Source organism: Triturus cristatus, chromosome 8, assembly GCF_964204655.1.
Source record: "Triturus cristatus chromosome 8, aTriCri1.1, whole genome shotgun sequence".
NCBI classification, from domain to species: Eukaryota; Metazoa; Chordata; class Amphibia; order Caudata; family Salamandridae; genus Triturus; species Triturus cristatus.
In genome coordinates, this window is record NC_140591.1 from 746,166,700 (window position 1) to 746,188,422 (window position 21,723).

Sequence of the window (21,723 nt, forward strand, 5' to 3'; positions counted from 1 at the left end):
CTCCAATATTAAAGAGACGTCGAGTAATTAATAGCCTGAGCTCCGTATGGTATCCAGTGAAATCGTGTATCCCTGCCCGAGCAGAGATCCACTGCTTCTGTCTGATCCTGCCCCGGCTGATTTTATTCTCTGAAGAGAGCCGGAGAGCAGTGGATACACGATCCCAGGGGGATACCAGATATTACACAACAGCTGTACCTGCCACTAAGCCACGAGAGGCGTAACATGAGCTTTTCGCTCGGAGTCCTCGCTCATGACTCATAAAAAAGTGTACTCACACATGAATCCGTCAGAGACGTAAAAGGTCAGACACGGGCAACATGAGCTCACATCGGTCAGACAGGGACAGCATGAGCTCTTCCGAAGATCTGCAGTATCCCAGGCTGCTCCTCCAATACAGAGATGGGTTTCTTGCTTCTAAGGTAGGCAACCCTAGACTTCGCAGAAGTAAATATAACTGCCATATTTACTTTAGAAATGATTTCTCCTAATCAATACTGTCAGAAAGTAGAAATACTGAGAAAAATAGCAAAAAAAGGGTAATAACATCTTTTGGGATCAGCAGCTGACTTTTATAAAGCAAATGACTAAAATGAACTGTTTAGTCATCCTAAAGTCTGGCGAATAACACAAGTTTCTACTATTTACCGGCTTTGTATGCGTCACGTGACCAGCAATTACAGCCTGTGCAAGTGTCTCCGCCTTGCATCTTCAGTGCTTCCTAGGCTTAGAAACAGTGCAGGGGAGGATGGGAAAACTCGAGAAGAGAAGGGACAGACTGCTATAAAGTGGACAGGCTGAAAAGAAGTAGAAATAGTAAAAGCGGGCTGAGGCGAAAGTGGACGTATTCTAGCCTGACTCACTCTCGAGGAAGCTTGGAGACTCGGAGGAAGAATGGGAAAACAGGGGGGGGGGGGAAAGCTTAGAACTGTGGGAAAGAGAAGACCCCTAGAGAAAAGTGAACAAGCTTGTGCTGGGCAGAGGATGTGGTCCGTGGCTAGACTGCCGACTTTGGTGCTGGAAACCAGGGTTCGAGCCTCGGGGTCGCGTCCACATCCTGTGGTTCTTGGCAAATCTCCCCGTGCCTGAATGTGTAATGTAAATATGGTGCTCATGTAAAGCGCTCCAATTCCCTCGGGTGGAGTTCGCGCTATATAAATATGCACAAAAAAAAACCTGGAGGACAAAGGCGTGCTTAAGTGAAAACGGGCAGGTTTGTGGTGGAGAGTGGCAAGACTGTGAAAACAGGCAGATCATTGGGGAAAGCAAGCAACGTGAGCCTAAAATCGGCAAGCGGGAAGAAGCAGGCAGTCTAATAGGAAACTGGGCAGAAACAGTCGTGCATGGGCAGAATGGACTAACACAGGCAGACTTGTGAGGCACATGAGAAGACTAAGCTGAGATGAAAGTAGGCAGACCTAAGGGGAAAACAGGCAGACTAGGGAAAGCAGACTAGGGAAAGCTGCCTGGCTCAAGGGAAAGTGGGCAGAATCAGTGGAGAATGGGCAAACTTGAGGAAAAGAGGCAAACTGGGATGGATTTAGGACAGACTAAGAAGAAAACCGACGAATTCGGGGGGAAACGGATAGACTGAAATTGCAGTTAGATCTAGCGAAAAGTGGACAGACTCGATGAAGACTGGGCAGTCTGTAGGAAAGTGAGCAAGCTCAGGGGAAGTAGACAGACAGCTGGAGAATGAGCACAGTGGATGGAAGAGTGCAGGCTGAAAACAAGAAGAGCAGACTCAGAGAGAAGAGTGGGATTACTGAGGGAAGCAGCCAGTCTGAGGAGGGTAAGTGGGCAAGTTCGGCCTTTGAGGCAAGCGAGCAGGTTGAGGGCAAACAGAGAACAATGAGGGTGGTGACCGGACATACTGACTGAAGTAGAAAACTGAGGGGAATGCCGACCAACACAGAGGAGAAAGGATAAAAACCTGAGGGGAAAACGGAGGCTTGGAGAAAGTAGGCAGGATAAGGGGATAGAGAGTGGAATTGGTGGAAGAATGGAGAGAAGGGGCAAATCAGTTAGATAGGCCACACTGTGGGAAAATGTGCAGGCTAATGGGGGAATGAATAGATTTTGAGGAGAATGAGCAAAGTGGTTTTAAAGCAGGCAGAGTGGTGGAAAGAGGGCAGGCTGAGGGAAAAGTAGGCAGGTTCTATGAGAATCAGTATCTTGTAAGCAAGCGTGGAGGTTGTTGGCACATTGAGCAGACTCAGTGTGGAGATTGAGCGCACTGAGCGAAGTGGGCAGGTGTGAGGGTGAGCAGACAGACCCAGAGAAGAGTGGACAATCCATGGGAACAAAGGGAGACTAAGGGAAAGCAGGCAGGCGAAGGGGAAAAAGGGCAGAATTGGTGTAATAATAGGCATGTGGAGAAAAGAACTGTTAACTGGCACACTGAGGAAAAGTGTACAGGAGGATGGGAAATGGGCAGCCTGTGAGAATTTAGCAAAGTTTTATTAAAGTAGGCAGACTAGGCAAAAGAGGGTAAGCTTAGGGGAAAGTAGCAGAACAAGTGGGAAAATGGCCAGACTTCGGGTAAGCGGGAACACTCAGGGGGTAAGTCAGACTGAGAAAGCAAGCAGTGTGAGAGGAAGCAGGCACACATTTGTAGAGAACAGGCAGACTGCTGGATAAGCTACAGGCTAAGTGGAAAGCAGCCAGACTCTTGTGGAGGATGGGTACATTGGGGAGTAAGCAGGCAGCGTTCCGGGGAGAATCGGCAGGCATGGGGTAAGAAGAAAGCCAGGAAGAAGAACTGGTGGACTTGGTGTTAGAGCCTTTATCACTGCACCTAGAAGGAATGACACAATTTGTGTGGCATATATTCCTGGGAAGCACTGTGGTGTAGGGTTTTTGATATAACTCCTAGAGTATCGGGCGGAAACATGGTGTGTTGGATGTCTCACAAATAGTATGCATAATATTAGCACAGCCCTGCCAAGCAGTGGCGGCTCCTCCGGTAAGGCGGAGTAGCGTCCCCACCCTGCTTTAAAGCAATGAAAGAAATGAAAAATAAAATGATAATACCTTGATGTTATTATCATTTTATTTTGTCCTGCTGCAGCAGCTTGGCCAGTGGCGCGGGGCTGCTTTTCCCACAGAACACGGCAGGCGGAGGAGTGATGGGCACACTGAAGTAGCATGACACTTTGGAAGGCCCGAGAGGGCCGGCTAAACAATCAGGCACACTTAACATGTTCTCCACCCAGGCTGCTGGGTAGAGAAAATGCCCAGGCCCCCAGACCCCATCTGAGCGCTGAACTACGGAGCACTGACCAATCACAATGCTGCATTACAGTGTTCTGATTGGCTTAGAAGAGCCAATCACAAAGCTGCATTGCAACATTGTGATTGGTCGGGGGAGCCTGGATGTGCTTTTTTTTCTGCGACTTTGGCCCAACATGAAGGAGAGACGATGTTGGAGAGACGTGGCAGGAGGTAAGTGTATTTATCTTTTTTTATCCATTTTAGACCCCCCTTATCCCCCACTCTCCCAGTAACCCCAGATCCGTGCAGGCTGCCAATGCTGCCAAGTACCACGCGTCAGGGATTAGACTAATACATTTTAATACTAGTGCCCGCATGACCATAATAAATTGCATTAGTCACACATATTATAGTGCCCAGGGACCATGCCAGGGCACACTATCCTATGAGGAGCTGCAGTGGAGCGAGCGCCCTAGCAGTGAGTGCACTGTGCTGGTGTGGTTTGATTATTTTTATTTATTTTTATTTAACACATCAGTTAGTGATCAGTGTTAGGTGTGTGCCATGCCATGGAGAAGGAATTTCAGTAATCATCCACAATGAATCAAGCTGAGCTAGTGCTCGGGGCTCTGTTAGCTCCCCACGTGGTCTTCTGAGTGTCAGCGCTGCATGTGTGCAGCCCAGCCAAGTACCACGCATCAGGGGTTAGACTAATGCATTTTAGCGTGGAGGCCCACATCACCACACTCAAATAAATTCATCACGCAATATCAGCACCTCCTGACACCACTAGACAATCAAGAGGAGCTGCATTGACACTTTATTTGGACGGTTTCCTCAATTACGCAACACAGGCCTTTTCTACCTAGACCATGCTAGATATTTCACAAAGATTTACAATGCTGACTGAATCTTCATACAGCGCCGTTCCTGCACAATTTAAACATCTTTGTAGCCACTGTCACTCTTCTGAGTATTTGTTTGTTTTAAGTTAGTTTTTTGCAGGGGGTGGGACTTCCTTTCTTGTCTGGCTCAGCAGCTGCACAATGTGCCTGCTCGAGCGGCTTGCCTGGGTCACCTGGGAACTAGTAGGAAGGAGCACGGATACCTGGGAACATCAATGTGCTTGAGTGGAGACTGCGCTGGGGACCTGTCTACTAACTGCTTTCGGGGGACTGAGAAACTGCTGGAGATGTAGAACCTCAGCACACAGACACCAAGAATAGTAACACAGTTAGCCAGAGACCTATTTTCACACTTGTAGTGAGTGGAGGGAGTAAGGTGCTGGGGGCCATCGTGGAAATCAAGGGGCATATCAACAAGGGCTGTATCTCTGCTTTTTTGGCTTTAAAAGCCGAAAAAGGAGAGATAAAACTAGCGCCCTATCAACAACAGGGTGCTAACATGCAAATTTGCATGTTAGCACCCTTTTACTCTACGCTTCCCCTTGCATCTCTAATGAGATGCAAAGGGGGCGTTCCAGAGTAAAATAATAGGAGAAATGTCGCTAAGCGACATTTCTCCTATTATCAAGAATGACGCTAACCCAGTTAGAGACAAAAAAAGCAGCGCTAACCGCGGTTAACACTGCTTTTTTACGTCTGTTTTTTTTCTGACTTAGCCATGATATCCTATGGAAGGAGGATATCATGGCTAAGTTTGTGAGTCCCTATCAACAAGCTAACGTGAGATTATCGCTGGGTTTCCAGCGATAATCTCACGTTAGCCTGTTAGCGTGAGAATTTTTATCGCTATTGAGATAAGCGTTGCTAATAGCATGCTATCTCAGCGATAAAAATTCACGCTAGCCGGCGATAATTATCCTAGCGCTAAGTGCGCTTAGAGATAATTATCGCCGGTTGTTGTTGATATGCCCCCAAGTGAGCTATTGCCCCGAGTCACATGGTGCCGAGCTGAGCTGCAGCCGGAGCCGGGGATCGAACCGGGAACCCTGTGCTCCGAAGTCAGCTGCCCTGTATGGAGTGTTTTCAAAGTTTACATTATGAAATCTTATTGGATAACGCACTCACTGCATTTGTGTGTGTAAAACAGTGCGAGAAACGGAACTGTATCCTGGTTGGCACTGGGGGATTTATCTGACTTGTGTATTTATAGTACTCTGAGCTCCCATCCTGTGACTGAAAGCACAGTGAATGTGGAAGTTATTATTTTAAAATTGCCTTACACACAGTATATGACAGGCTGGAGCAAAATGTGCAAACATATTTACTCTCTTATGTTGACATTACATTTGTGGAGTTTTTCCATAGTATCAATATTTTGTATAGCTTTTTATTGCTCAGAAGTGTATACTTTCCATGGTTGTCCTTTAATTTTTTGCAGAGTTTTATATAGCGCGAACTTGACCCGAATCCAATCAGGTATCGGAGCGCTTTACATAGCACCAGTTACGTTACATGAGGACACACAGTCATTTTCCTTTTTTTGTTAGGCACGGGTAGATTAAGTGATTTGCCCAGAATCACAGGATGTTTTAGCGTCGTTACCGAGACTCAAACCCAGTTCCCCCAGGTCCGAGGTCGAGCACCCTAACCGTTAGGCCAACTCCTCTCCTTGCTTTGTTTTACTCACGAAAAAGTGTCACTCAAAGTGTCACACATTTGGCAGTTAAATGTCACTAATAAATACACTGAAACCATAGAAATGTCACACATAAGCAGTCTGAAAACTTGGCAGCTATTTGTATAAGCAATTTAATTTGACATGCCAGTGTCTCCTCATGTGGATCTTGGGTGGTCACACCTTGCCTCTTCCCCCACTGTGACCACTCACATGATTAGACCAAGAGCACAGCTCAGGTGGCGGGCAGCATTTTTGTCTTTCATTGCCATGCTGGCCCACCAATGTTACATTAGTGGTGCCTTTTTTAACAGTCCATGCATGAATGTGGAGTATGTCGCTCACTGACAGGCAGAGTGCTCTTTCAAGTCCAGACTTGCACAGCCCCAGTGCCTCAGCCGTCCAACAAACCTGACAGACATCAGTGCTGCTGCCCATCCAGGCTAGATGAAAACAACATGACCTGACCTCTTACCTGTCTCCTCATGTGTTTGGCAGGCAGGCGCAGAGGTCACGGGTGGGGCACTAACACCACCAACTTGTGTCCTGTCTTTAAAAGGTGGCCATGCTGACCTCTGACTAGACAGACAGGAACCACATGGTGTACATAAGAATGGAGAGTCACAGACCCTCAACTCTGCTTAGGTCAATTGACTTAGAGCAGTATACCTCACCTGCTGTCGTCCACTTGTGTTGAAGGTTGGGGGGCACAGACAGACCCGCGGCTTTTGAAGACGCAGCTTAGCTGACCAACCAATGACTGTCAGCAGCAATGGATTGAAGTGAGCTCAGAGACTGTAGTCTGGTGATTAATCTGCAGCAGCACTAAAAACCCCTGAGAGGGTCAGAGCTATCAGCATGATGCAGTCATCCAGCCAGTACAGAGGCAATTAACAGACAACAGCCGTACTGTGGATGCATGTGGAGACTTCAAGTACGTTTTTTTTCTTAACTGTGAGCCTAGGCCCTCTGTCACTTATGTGTGTGTCTGTTTTGCAGTTAGCATTTGGATCAGACCTTGAGTGAGAGGGCACCAATTGAAAGCAATGTGGGAGTCAGTTTTTATTCCAATGAACATTTGTGTTTCAGGTGAGCAAGTTCTCTAACATTCAAGTCCATCTCGGCTTAACGAACTGCCTCACTTAAAGTGCCATCAACATTTCTTTTTTTCCAGTGTCATCCTGCGTGGGGGCAGCCTAACTGCAGCTTAACACCGTGATACCAAGGCCATTAAAGAAATTCAGCTTGGCACTTCCAAAGTGCTTAAATTATGATTTGAAGGCAGGATTTGGGTTTCCAAAATCAGTTTTTAATAGATATACATGCATATTAAGATGGTCAGATATATCTGTCTAAATGAGCAATTCACAAATAACTATTTATGCTGTACTAACTAGGAAAAATGGAGATAGAATAGTATGGTTCCAAACTTACACACTGCAATCTGCATGCAACACCTGGTCATCCCACGCAAACAAAGCAGCCAGAGAAATCCATACTTGGATCACCAACTGGGCAGACGAGCTCGCCTTGCTGAGCAATCCCAGCATGGATGTATGACGTTACAACGCATACTTTTACAACGCATGCACTTACAACGCAATTTTTACATCGCAACATCCACTACAACGCATTCCCTTACATCGCATGACACTACAACGCATTTTAAAAAACTACCTTTACAACGCATTCCATTACATCGCATACTACCTTTACGACGCATACCATTACAACGCATACTGTTACATTGCATTTAAGGTAAGTATTGGATAGTATAGGGGTAAAAATTACTATTCTAACTCCAGGGGGTGCAACAGTAGGGTAAGTGTTGGATAGTGTAGGGGTTAAAAATTACTATTCTAACTCCAATGGTATGCATTGTAATGGTATGCGTTGTAATGCCTGCGTTGTAGTGACATGCGATGTAGTGTCATGCGTTGTAATGGTATGCGTTGTAATGGTATGCGTTGTAGTGTCATGCGTTGTAAAGGATGTTCCGTTGTAATGCCTGCGTTGTAAGTGTAGTGCGATGTAATAGTTGCGTTGTAAAGGTTGTTTCCCCCCCAGCATACATCGCACCGGGAAAGCGCCTTGTTCACCACCGCTCTCCAAGAAACCAGGCGCACCTGCAGATGCCCGGAGAAGAACTGGAGAAACACAAAGAAAGCCAAAAACCACACCACCTACAAGGAAGTCATGACGGACTAAGACAACCAAATCAGAGCCACCAAGAGGAACTTCATCCACAAAAAAAATTCTCAGAAACTCCAGAAACTCCAAGGAGCTTTCTAGCGTCATTCAAGAATTCATTATTCCATCCCAAGACCTCTGCGACAAGCTTGGAACGTTCCTCCGTCTCAAAATCAAGAACCTCTACTACAACTTTGTCGACCACCTTCTAGGCCTCACAGACGGCCCCCCCATCCACCAGAGACACCAGCCGGCCCACCATCTCCAACTGGACACTGATCACGACTGAAGACATCGCCTCGACCATGAAAGGCATCCACTCTTGGGCCCCCACCGACCCCAGCCCCCCTCACATCTACCACAGAGCTGCGGCCGCCATCACTCCCGAACTACAGTGCACCATCAACACCACCTTCAAAAGAGGAATCTTCCCAGATGACTGGTAGCATGGAGAATTCAGACCCCTGCTCAAGAAGCTCACAGCCGACCCCACCAACCTCAAGAACTATCGCCCATCTCGCTCCTCCCCTTCGCAGCCAAAGTCGCAGAGAAAACAGTCAACAGGGATCTGACATGCTTCATTGAAGAAAACGCTGTCCTTGACTATCCCAATCAGGATTCCGAAGCAACAGCAGCACAGAGACCGCCCTACTCGCCGCCACAGATGACATCCACACCCTCCTGGAGCAAGGCCACTCCACAGCCATCATCCTACTCAACCTATCAGCGGCCTTCGACACCGTCTCCCACTGCACACTAGTCAGCAGACTACACGATGTAGGCATTCAAGGAACAGCCCTGGACTAGATCAGATCATTCCTCACTGGAAGAAGACTACCACCCTTCCTCTCCGACCACACGAAAATTACCTGCGGAGTCCCACAGGGGTCATCACTGAGCACGACACTCCTCAACATCCACATGGCCTCCCTCGCAACAATCGTCCAACAACACGGCCTCAACATCGTATCCTACACTGACAAAACCCAACTCATCCTCTCCCTCACCAAAGACCCCACCACCGCCAAACTCAGCTTCCAGGAAGGAAAGCAAGACGTCGCAGTCTGGATGACCAACAGCTGCTTGAAGCTCAATGCCAAGAAAACAGAATTCCTCATCCTCTGCACCACCCCTTCAGCAGGGGACAGCACATGGTGGCCGACCGCCCTCAGTAGCCCACCTACTCCCTCAGACCACGCCAAGAACCTCGGCATCTTACTGGACTCATCACTCACCATGAACCGCCAGGTCAATGCCGTCACCTCCAGCTGCTTCAACACCCTCCGCATCCTCAAGACCTTCAAGTGGATCTCCCCAGAGTCAAGGAAGACAGTCACCCATGCACTCATCACCGGCAGACTGGACTACGGAAACGCACTCTATGCCGGCATCAACAAGTCCCTACTCCACAAACTCCAGACAATACAGAACACCGCCGCTAGGCTTGTCCTTAGCCTCACCCGGCACAAACACAACACCCAGCACCTACAAAGACTCCCAGTGGTGAAAAAAATCACCTTCAAAATCCTCACCCACGCCTACAAGTGCCTACATAACAACGGACCCAAATACCTCATCGACAGAATCATTTTTCACGTACCCAAAAGAAACCTACGATCCTTCAACCTTGCACTGGCCGAAACCCTGCGCATCCACAGAGCCAGAGCAGGCAGAATATCCTTCTCCCACAATTCAGCCAAGACCTGGAAAGAGCTACCAGCAAATATCAGATGAGCCCTCTCCCTTAACACCTTCAGGAAGAGCCTCAAAACCTGGCTCTTCGACTAGACAGACCTATGGACCCCCCCAGCGCCTTGAGCTCCTTACAGGTAAGTAGCGCACTTACAATTCCCTGATTGATTGATTGATTGGTTGATGTTAGTTCGTAATTCACTGAGCTGTAATTCAATTACCCTAACTTGAGACCTGCGGCTAATAAAAGGATATTTAAAGTATAATCAGTAACTGACTAAGCTGTCTACATGGAATACAAATCTGTGACCTGTGTGTTACAAGTTGTGCTTTAAAGCAGGTATATTAATCCTCCATGTTATTTTATGATTAGACTGCACAGAGATTTCTCCAGCAAGTGCCTTGACCATCAGACCGTCAAGTTATTTAGTGTCAAATAGTCTTCCATCTCAAGTGGTTTGCAGCAGTTTCAAGGCCATTTTAGAACTTCCCATTGCCCAAAAGGAGGAACTTCTGATATTTATCTAATGACATGGACTTTTTAAATTTCTTTACATAAAGAGAGGTTTGGGGAAATATTTATTTAGTTATTTATTGGATTTATAAGGCGCGACAGCTACCCAAAAAGGGTTTCCCGGCGCCTGGACAGTACTGGATGAAACAGGAATACAGAAAATGATTGGTTAAATAACCAAGTTTTTAGTGAACGACGAAACTGGGTATACAAAGTTTCCTTGCGTATAGCAAGAGGAATGGAATTCCAAAGAGTGGGACCTAGAACCGAAAAAGATCTGCCACCCATTCTGGCAAGTTTGAACCTCGGCACAGAAAATTTTTCAAGCGAGGCAGAGCGGAGATGACGAGTAGGAACATAGGGGCAGACGAGGGTGTGCAAATAGTCAGGTGCTAAACCCCACTTGATTTTAAACATATAACTCAGTGCTTTAAATGCGATCCGCTTTTCAATTCTGAGCCAATGTAGATCTCGAAGGTGGCCTGAGATAGGAGAAAATCTGGGGATCCTGCAGAGGAGTCTTGTAGCAGAATTTTGCACCAGTTGCAATCTACGGGTCACAGCCTTGTTTGCACCCAGAAAAAGAACATTCCCGTAGTCCAGCTGTGATGTAATGAGGGCATGGACCACAGTTTTCTGGGTGACATTGGGCATCATCCAAAGGATCTTGCCCAACCATTTTAAAATGGTAAAGCAAGTAGCAGCAACCTTGACTGCTTGATGGTGCATCGACAAAGAGTCGTCAATAAGAAAACCCAGGTTGCGGACATGATCAACTGGCCACGGAAGAGCACCCATCTCGTCAGGCCAGTGAGACGGGCCCCAGAGGTCTTTCTTTTTACCAAGGATAAGGACCTCGGTTTTGTTACCGTTGAGCTTCAGATAATTTTGGCTCATCCAAATTGCGATTTGTCGAAGACCCAACTGGAGGCCGGAGGAGGAGCATGGGTCAGAGTTGGAAAGTGAGAAGATGATTTGAGAATCATCGGCGTATGTAAAAAGAGTCAGCCCAGCTTTGTCAGCAATGTCTGCTAGTGGCCTGACATAAAGATTAAAAAGCAGAGGACTTAAAATGGAGCATAGAGGGACTCCAAAAGGCAATGAAAAGACATTTGAGCTGTCAGAGGCAGAGAAAACCTGAAAGGTGCGGTCGGCTAAGAAAGAGACCAACCAATCCAGGGCTGAGCCGCAGATGCCAAAGGATCTCAAAGTGTTTATTAGTATGGGATGGGAGATAGTATCAAACGCTGCGCTCAGATCCAACAGTATGAGCGCGACTTTGTCTCCAGCATCCAGGTGAAGACGTTGTCTTTCCGTGACCCCTAATAGAGTGGTCTCGGTCGAGAAACCTGCTCTGAAACCGGATTGTGAGGGATGAAGTATTTTATTTGTTTCAATAAACATGGAGAGGTAGAAATGGATATGTCTTTCCAAAATCTTAGAAAAAATGGACAGGAGGGACATAGGTCGATAATTAGCAAGAACTTTAGGGTCTGCCGTGGGCTTTTTTAGCAACGGGACGACGATTGCGTGTTTCCAGGCAGACGGAACTTTGGACTCTTGCAGTGAGGAGTTCAGAGCTTTCAAGATAACCTGCATATGAGAAGGATCAAGTTGTTTTATAATGGAGATGGGTAGAGGATCATTAGGAGAGCCAGATTTTATTTTGTCAAGAATAGGACCAAGGGAGGCCAAATTTAAAAGGGGCCAGGAGGCTAACAAGGAAAGATTATTAAGATGTTCCATAGAGATACTAGCTAAATTAAGAGACCGCAACATACAGGCCCTGGTGGTCGATTGTTGTTGAGGAGAACAAAACAAGGAGGAATTGATTATTTCCAAATGGATTTTTTCTATTTTACATGAGAAAAAGAGAGCAAGATCCTCGCACTGGTTCTTATTTAATGGCAATGACTTAGCTATGGTTTCAGAACCAGCAAGATTTTTTACTTAGCCAAAAAGTGTCTTAGGGCAGTTAGTGGCAGCAGTGATAGTATTGAGAATACACGCGGCTCTCGCAGTTTTACATAGATTGTGATAGATTTTTTGGGATTTTTTGTAAACTACTTTCAAATCAGGAGCGTAATTTCTTCGCCATTTCCTTTCCAGTGCTTTGCATTTGGATTTCTCAACTTTAAGGGTATCGCTGTACCATGGAGCTGTGGAGCGATGGTGAATCAATTTTTTCTTGCCCAAAGGAAGGCACACATCAACAGCGTCGGAAAGCCAATTATGAATGTTTTTGGAAAATAAATCGACCTGAGAATCGAAAATGGGAACATTTACATTGAGAAGATTGTCCAAGGCAGTTACATCAATTTTTTTCCAGTCCCTTTTAGAAGACATGGACAAAGGAAGTACAGATGTAAGACTTGAAGGGACGGAAATTATAAACTTTAGTAAAAAATGATCCGACCAGATAATAGGTGTTGCTGGTTTGCATTTAATAGAGTAAAGACTAGAAAGATGGGATCTACAAGATGTCCAGCATTATGTGTGGGGCCAGAATTGCACAGATTAATATTCATAGCCGCAAGATCAACAATAAAATTGGTGCATGTAAGATTAGAACAGTCCTCCAAGTGTAAATTCAAATCACCAATTAATGAAAAATGAGTGGAACTCAAGCATAGAGGAGATAAAAGACCAGGCAAAGTAGTTGACCAGGAGGTGGAAGGGCCAGGAGGGCGGTTAACCAATAAGCCCAAAAAAGTACATTTGGGATTAAGGGTGATTTTAAAAAGCGCAGCTTCGCAGTTAGGAAGGTCTACTGGGTCCAGTTTACATTGAAAATGTTGTTTAAAAATAATAGCAATCCCCCGCCTTTACCGGTGGCTCTATCCATTCGGACAATGGCATAATTGGTTGGAAGGGCAATTGCAATATCAGGCCCAGAGCTTTCATTAAGCCAGGTCTCGGTGAGAAAGAAAGCGTCCAGTAGTTCATCGAGGAGAAGATCAAATATATCTCTTTTGTGCTGAGGAAGTGAGCGACAATTTAGACTGAGAAACCGAAACTTAGGAGGGGTGGAGTTATTTGAAATCGTAATAGAGCTACATACATTATCCAAAGTCAAACAAGACTGGGGCAGAACGAAAGGACAATTTACGCCCAAGCAGGAATAATTAGCTATATTGTTGTTAGACCTGGCACCTTGGCGTGAGTTTCCCTTCCACTTTTTGATGGTGTGCCTCGACTGTTTTGCTGGTGTTGTCCGCTCAGGGCACTGCGCCACGGCTAATCCGTGCCGCAGTGCAAGTGCTCCCTAAGTAAAGTGTACCTGTAATTGATGTTCCCGATTGGTTTATTGGATTCACTGTCAGTCCCCAGTAAAGTGCACCAGGGGTGCCAGGGCTTGTGAATGCCAATGCTGCTGATGGGCTTGCAGCGCTGGTTGCGCCACCCACGGAAGCGGCCTTGTAAAGTGTGTCTAGGGTCTGCCACCGCAGACCCTGTGCGCGGTCCGGGACCGTCGCGCTGACTGCGCAAGTGCCCCCACTTGCCAGTCCCTAAACCTTCCCTTACCTACATATTAGCCACCCCTCTGGTAGGCCCAAGGGCAGGGTGCATTGTAGGCATAAGGTAGGACATGCCCTGATGTGTGTGGCATGTCTTAGTAGTGAATTACAGCCATTTTCGTTCTTCACTATTGAAGGCTACCTGCTCTCCATAGGCCAGGATGGGCTGCCGGGATCACGCCGACGCTGTGACCCCAGTGGACTCAGAGAGCATGGTAGAAGTGTCAAGTTTAGTATGCCTGAACTCAGAATAATAAAATACTTCTTGTAGTCAAGTTTATTTTAATATCCTGGGTTTGTAAATACTACTTTTAGAAAGTTAGTATTTACTGACCTGACCATCTCAGTCCGCCTCTGCTGTGTGTATGTGTTCTGCCTGGCAACAGTGAGGAGCAGGGTTGGGGAATCCCCAGAGACAGGTTGGCTGCCAGGTGGTGGGTAGAGAGATTACACCTGGATGGGTGGGAGGAGTACACCTTGACTCTTGAATAGACCTGTGCTCTGCCACCACAAAGCCGGCGCCACCCCCTGTGGGGCGGCTGATGTCTCTGCCCTGCTGCTGAAAGGAAAGAGCAGAGTCACCATAACAGAGTGCTCCAGAACTGGACTGAGCCAGGCCTAGGCCCCCTGGCGCTAAAGAACAAAAGAATTGGTGTATAAAAGTAGGAGCCTGGCTCCTAAGAAATCAGAATCCTGTTTACCACAAAGGACCTCTGCCCGACTAGAAGGAGAAGAAGACGCCGGAGGAGCTGGCCTGCTGCTTGCCTTGCTGAGAGAGGAGAGGAAGAGACTTACTGAAAAGACTTTGCTACTTTGTGCTTGAACATTCTCCAAGGGCTTGATCTGAGCTTGCCCCCTGAACTGAACCCCAGGAACAGTGGGTTCTCTGTGCTTCTTGCTCGTCCTCCAATTCGAGCCGTGTGTGCATCCCGCTGGAAAAGAGACTGCGCCCCTCATCGCCCTCCTAGGGCCGTGACACTCAGAAGCTCGCCTGCCTCCAACCCGTGAGAGCCCCGCTCCGTCCCGAGCCGCTCTCTGTCCCCGGGCCAGGCCGCCTGCATCCCTGTCACCGCCTGCTACTGGAGCGCGCTGACCGCGCTATCACCCCTCCTGCCGGAAGCCGTCCGACGACTGTGATCTACGCCGGGTCACCCAGCTGCACTGACTGTGCCCTGTGGCCCCGCTTCGCTATCCTCGGACATCTCAGGCCGCGCCGCCCCCGCTGTGGAGACCCTCCTGCACCGCCGTGCTAAAGGGTCGCGGGCCGCGCCTGCCTACTTGCCCACACCTGCTGATTGAGGACCCAAGAACACTTCCCAAGCTGAGAGTCGCACCGACCTGTGCCGACTCTCCACATCACGAAAGAAGTTCCAGTATCGGGCTCGGGGCCCGCAACGCCTTATTTCCCCGTTCCCAGGAGTCGATCCCTGTGAGTACTGGAACTGCAAGTAAAGAGACTACAAAGTATCCATTTGAAACAACGAACCAAGAACATTTGCCTGCTGTATAACCTGGTGGCCTAGCGAAAACGTTATTGGTCTTGTGATAAGTCTGTTGAGATATATATACCGTATTTTTACATAAAGAAGCGTATTTTTATATATATCCAAGCCTGGTGTCCGTTTCTGGGGGGATTGATGTATTTACTGTGTGTATGATTGTAAGTGCTTAACCAACAACGCCTGAGGAATCGCCTTGGCTGCTCACGCCACGCACCTAGAGGGTGAGCAAGGGTCATTCGCGAGGGGTTATCCTGCGCCCTGACGTGGAGGAGAGGGTTCCTGCTTGACACAAGGGCAACCTTGCGCCAACCAGAGATCCCCGACTCTAACATTGTTGGCAGCGGTTGGGATTTCGGATTTGCACTTGTAATTTGCATACAGTGAATTATTAATCACCAGATAGTGAGAGCAGACCAAATAACGCAGCCACAGGTTTGGAGTTGTTGAACTTTGTTGAGACATCTGCCATTACTGCAACCATGCCTGGCTCGCACTCCGCTGGAAGAGCACTCTCTGTGATTTCTGGAATAGATGAGGTGGATTGGGAGAGACTGGAAGGCTACTCGATGGAGCAATTGAAAGGCTACAGTGTAAAATTCCGAGTCCCCCATGCTGGATTCAAGAGGAGAACCCAGTACGCCAAGGCGCTGAGAGCCTGGAAGGAGTCACGAGACCCACGGAATGCGGGGGACATCGTTCCACCCGACAACCTTGAGGAGCCCAGCAGAGTCCGGTCGCCAGAGGAGCTGGCAGACAGGGCAGCCGACAGGGCGCATGCAATGGAGATGGCAAAGTTGGCCGGACAAATGGAAATGGAAAAGCAGAAGTTGGCCCTGGAGGCACAACAACGCCAAATGGATCATGATATCAGATTGAAGGAGTTGGAGCTGAAGGCGAAAAGTTTGGATACCGCTCCTTCTGGTGGCAGCACTCCACCAGCGCAGGTAGAGTCCAAGGTGTACATCCCCAAAGATGTAGTAAAGGAGTATTTTAGAAAGGATGACATAGGGCAGTGGTTTAGAGCCTACGAGGTGGCCATGTCCTCACACCGGGTCCCTGAGAAAGACTGGGGAGCGGGGTTGTGGGGAAGGTTCCTTGCGGAAGGGCGGGACACACTGTTAGATTTGCCCTTGGAAGTCCAGACCTCATACCCCCATATGAAGGAAGCTTTAATGACCAGGTATGGGTTAACTCCTGAGCTATATAGACAGAGGTTCAGGGAGACCAAGAAGATCCCTGAGAGTACGTATGTGGAATATGTGACCTTTTTCTGCAGAGCGCTGGATGGTTGGGTGAAGGGTAGCAAAGTGGATGATTATCAAGGGCTGCTTGATTTAATTGCATGGGAGCACTTGTCCAGTCAATGTTTTCCTGAGCTACGCCAGCACCTGATAGATAGCAAGCTGTCCAACCCGAGGAAGCTTGCTGAGGAGGCGGACCGCTGGCTCAGCACCAGGGTCCACAAGGGTCAAGTGGGAGACTCCGCCAAAGGTGGGCAGGGTCCCCAGCAGAAGAGTGGGGGGGACAAGGGTAAACAGAAGGGGTTCCAAAAAGGCCCCCAAAGTAATTCCCACGGGAACCAGCAGAAGGGTTCTCAGCCTCCCCCACCCCCGCAGCAGAACGGGGCCCCGACAGGTAGACCTGTTCCAAAGGGGCCCTTCAATTGTTATAAGTGTGGCGATCCGGGTCACATTGCCTCTGATCCTAAGTGTCGCCTGTTTGGTAAGACCGCACCCACTGGTGCTCCACCCCGGCAAGTAGCTAGTGTTAACTTTGGGGAGGAAGTAGCAGTCCAGGAGGGTGGGGGTCCCGGGCAGATGACCCTAGTCTCGCTAGGAGACAGTGAGATGGTCCCTGTAACCTACCTGCCCTCTAACACTAAGAAATATGGGCAGGTGGTGACCATCAATGGAAAGAAGGTGGAGGCTCTTAGAGATACAGGAGCCAGCGTGACCTCGGTGAGGCAACACCTGGTGTCTCAAGAGCAGATTGTACCCAATGCCTACTGTAGGGTTGTCAATGCTGACAACGTAGAGAGTCGTTGTCCAATGGCTCAAGTTCCCTTTGAGTGGGGGGAGGTCTCTGGTACTCTACAAGTCGCTGTGAGAACTGACATGCCTGTAGATTGTCTGCTAGGGAACGACCTGGAGAGTTCCCCTTGGGAAAAGGTGGAGAAGACCACGCATCTGAGGATGGTGGGTCTACCCGACTGGGCGTGCGCGACCACCCGGTCCATGGCAGCCAGTAGGGGTGTTGAGAGGGCCCTGGAGCCTGAGGGAGAGGTCCAGGAACCGGCCTTAGGGAGAAGGCGCAGGAGGCGCGGGAAACCGGCCCCCGAAGTTCCCACGGCCCAGGAGGAAGTAGACCCTGAGGGGGATGCTCTGGAGCCTACCGGGGAACAGATTGCCGAACTGGGAGATCTGCCTGAGCTGACCCATTGGCAGCAAGAAGGAGGTCCCTCCAGGGAGGAATTCTGCAGGGAGCAGAAAGAATGCCCTTCTCTCATGGGTATGCGGCAACAGGCTGCAGACCAGGCCAATGGTGTTCAGGCCAAAACACACTACGTGTACTGGGAGAGTGACCTCCTGTATTCCGAGCCTAAGGCTGCTGAACCTGGGTCAGCCCGTGTGCTGGTGGTACCCCAGAAGTTCAGAACCTTCCTACTGGGGCTGGCTCATGATGTGCCGTTAGCAGGACATTTGGGGATGGACAAGACCTATGACAGGCTTGTCACCCACTTTTACTGGCCCCAAATGCATAAGAATTCAGATTCCTACTGCAGAACCTGTCAGACTTGCCAGGCAAGTGGTAAGAGCGGAGGGAAGCATAAGGCTCCTCTGCAACCTTTCCCTGTGGTCGGTACGCCATTCCAACGAGTGGGTATTGATATTGTGGGGCCTCTGGATCCCAAGACAGCCCTGGGCAACAGGTTCATCCTGGTCTTGGTGGACCATGCCACCCGGTACCCTGAAGCCATCCCTCTGAGGACAGTGACGGCCCCCGTGGTGGGACGGGCACTGATGGGAATTTTCTCCCGAGTGGGATTCCCTCTAGAGGTGGTGAGCGACAGGGGGACCAATTTCATATCCACATATATGAAATCCCTGTGGAAGGAGTGTGGGGTAACGTACAAGTTCACCACTCCTTACCATCCCCAAGGAAATGGGTTGGTTGAGAGATTCAACCGAACCCTCAAAGGCATGATCATGGGCCTGGACGGTCCAATGAGGCGTAAGTGGGACGTCCTCTTGCCATGCCTGCTCTTCGCTTACCGAGAGGTGCCACAGAAGTCTCTAGGATTCAGCCCCTTTGAGCTTCTGTATGGTCACCCGGTAAGAGGACCTCTGAGTTTGGTAAAGGAAGGCTGGGAGCAATCTCCCAGGAAACCTCCCCAGAATGTATATAGTTACATGCTGGCCTTCCGAAACCAGACTCGGCGTTTCAGGCAACTTGCTGAGGCAAATCTGGAAGCCAGCCAGGAGGAGATGAAGCGGTGGTACGACCGGAATGCCACTCTGGTAGAGCTTCAACCTGGACAAAAGGTGTGGGTCTTGGCCCCAGTGGAGCCGTGTGCACTTCAGGATAAGTGGACAGGTCCATTTGAGGTTGTGGAGCGCAAAAGTCCTATCACCTACTTGGTGGACATGCAGACTCCCAGGAACCCTTTGAGGGTCCTACATGTTAACCGCCTTAAGCCCCACTTAGAGAGGACCGAAGTGGGCATGCTGCTGGCCACTGATGATGGAATGGAAGAGGAGACCGAGCCTCTTCCTGACCTCTTAGTGGCCTCTGAGAAAGATGGGTCAGTGGATGGGGTTAACCTCTCACCCACCCTGACGCCCGAACAACAGGAAGACTGCCGCCACTTGCTGGGACAGTTTTCCGACCGATTCTCCCTGGTTCCTGGTGTCACAGATTGGTGCGTCCATGATGTGGACACAGGAGACAGCTTACCTGTGAAGCACAAGGCTTACAGGGTAACTGACAGGGTCAGAGCTTGCATTAAGGAGGAGGTCTCCAAAATGCTTGCGCTAGGGGTGGTTGAGTCCTCCAGCAGTCCTTGGTCCAGCCCCGTGGTCTTGGTCCCAAAGGCTGCTGCGCCGGGAGCCACACCTGAACTCCGGTTCTGTGTGGACTACAGAGGACTCAATTCAGTCACGAAGACTGACGCGCACCCCATCCCCAGAGCTGATGAGCTCATAGATCGGCTGGGGGCTGCCCGGTTCCTCAGTACGTTTGATTTAACGTCTGGGTACTGGCAGATCGCCTTGACCGATGGGGCCAAAGAGAGGTCAGCATTCTCTACACCAGATGGGCACTTCCAGTTCCGAGTCATGCCATTTGGGATGAAGAATGCCCCTGCCACCTTTCAGAGGTTGGTCAACCAGGTACTGGTTGGGCTGGATGCGTTCAGTGCCGCCTACCTGGATGACATCGCGGTGTTCAGCGCCACCTGGCCCGAACACCTGCGCCACCTCTGGGAAGTGTTGATGGCTCTGCGCCGAGCAGGCCTCACGATCAAGGCAAGCAAGTGCCAGATCGGGCAGGGTTCCGTGGTGTACTTGGGACACCAGGTGGGGAGTGGCAAGGTGGCACCCTTGCAACCCAAAATTGAGACCATCCTGGCTTGGGAACCCCCCAAGACGCAGACCGCAGTGAGGGCCTTCCTGGGGCTCACTGGGTACTACAGGAGGTTTGTCAAGGGCTATGGAACGATCGTTGCCCCCTTGACAGAGCTGACTTCGAAGAAGCAGCCCAGGAACGTGATTTGGACTGACACCTGTCAGAAAGCTTTCGACACCCTGAAGACTGCCATGTGCACGGCGCCCGTGCTCTTGGCCCCTGACTTCTCCAGGGAATTCCTAGTCCAGACAGACGCTTCAGAGCATGGTGTAGGGGCTGTTCTCTCACAGATGACTGAGGAGGGCTGGGACCAACCCGTAGCCTTCATCAGTAGGAGGTTACTTCCACGGGAAAGTAGGTGGAGTGCAATTGAGCGAGAAGCATTTGCTGTGGTCTGGGCGCTGAAGAAGCTAAGACCCTACTTGTTTGGGTCTCACTTCCGGGTTCAGACGGACCACAGGCCCCTCAGATGGTTGATGCAAATGAGGGGTGAAAACCCGAAGCTGTTGAGGTGGTCCATCTCCCTACAGGGTATGGACTTTACGGTGGAACACCGTCCTGGTACAGATCACGCCAACGCTGACGGTCTGTCCAGGTATTTCCGCCTTAGTGACGAGGAACCCCCTGGGCAAGGGTAGTTCTCCCCACATTTCAGCTGGAGGGGACACGTGTTAGACCTGGCACCTTGGCGTGAGTTTCCCTTCCACTTTTTGATGGTGTGCCTCGACTGTTTTGCTGGTGTTGTCCGCTCAGGGCACTGCGCCACGGCTAATCCGTGCCGCAGTGCAAGTGCTCCCTAAGTAAAGTGTACCTGTAATTGATGTTCCCGATTGGTTTATTGGATTCACTGTCAGTCCCCAGTAAAGTGCACCAGGGGTGCCAGGGCTTGTGAATGCCAATGCTGCTGATGGGCTTGCAGCGCTGGTTGCGCCACCCACGGAAGCGGCCTTGTAAAGTGTGTCTAGGGTCTGCCACCGCAGACCCTGTGCGCGGTCCGGGACCGTCGCGCTGACTGCGCAAGTGCCCCCACTTGCCAGTCCCTAAACCTTCCCTTACCTACATATTAGCCACCCCTCTGGTAGGCCCAAGGGCAGGGTGCATTGTAGGCATAAGGTAGGACATGCCCTGATGTGTGTGGCATGTCTTAGTAGTGAATTACAGCCATTTTCGTTCTTCACTATTGAAGGCTACCTGCTCTCCATAGGCCAGGATGGGCTGCCGGGATCACGCCGACGCTGTGACCCCAGTGGACTCAGAGAGCATGGTAGAAGTGTCAAGTTTAGTATGCCTGAACTCAGAATAATAAAATACTTCTTGTAGTCAAGTTTATTTTAATATCCTGGGTTTGTAAATACTACTTTTAGAAAGTTAGTATTTACTGACCTGACCATCTCAGTCCGCCTCTGCTGTGTGTATGTGTTCTGCCTGGCAACAGTGAGGAGCAGGGTTGGGGAATCCCCAGAGACAGGTTGGCTGCCAGGTGGTGGGTAGAGAGATTACACCTGGATGGGTGGGAGGAGTACACCTTGACTCTTGAATAGACCTGTGCTCTGCCACCACAAAGCCGGCGCCACCCCCTGTGGGGCGGCTGATGTCTCTGCCCTGCTGCTGAAAGGAAAGAGCAGAGTCACCATAACAGAGTGCTCCAGAACTGGACTGAGCCAGGCCTAGGCCCCCTGGCGCTAAAGAACAAAAGAATTGGTGTATAAAAGTAGGAGCCTGGCTCCTAAGAAATCAGAATCCTGTTTACCACAAAGGACCTCTGCCCGACTAGAAGGAGAAGAAGACGCCGGAGGAGCTGGCCTGCTTCTTGCCTTGCTGAGAGAGGAGAGGAAGAGACTTACTGAAAAGACTTTGCTACTTTGTGCTTGAACATTCTCCAAGGGCTTGA

The 21,723-nt window shown here is 49.5% G+C and overlaps 1 protein-coding gene across 2 annotated transcripts in view; it reads left to right on the top strand.

Moving 5' to 3' along the window:
* Nucleotides 1-276: 276 nt before the first annotated feature.
* Nucleotides 277-21,723, top strand: part of LOC146805015 (acetylserotonin O-methyltransferase-like) — a 498,870-nt gene continuing 477,423 nt past the window's right edge. For both annotated transcript variants that reach the window (XM_085622164.1, XM_085622165.1), the window contains exon 1: nt 277-422. In XM_085622164.1, coding sequence (XP_085478290.1) covers nt 321-422 — 102 coding nt within the window. In that variant the 5' untranslated portion in view covers nt 277-320. The remainder of the gene's footprint in view (nt 423-21,723) is intronic.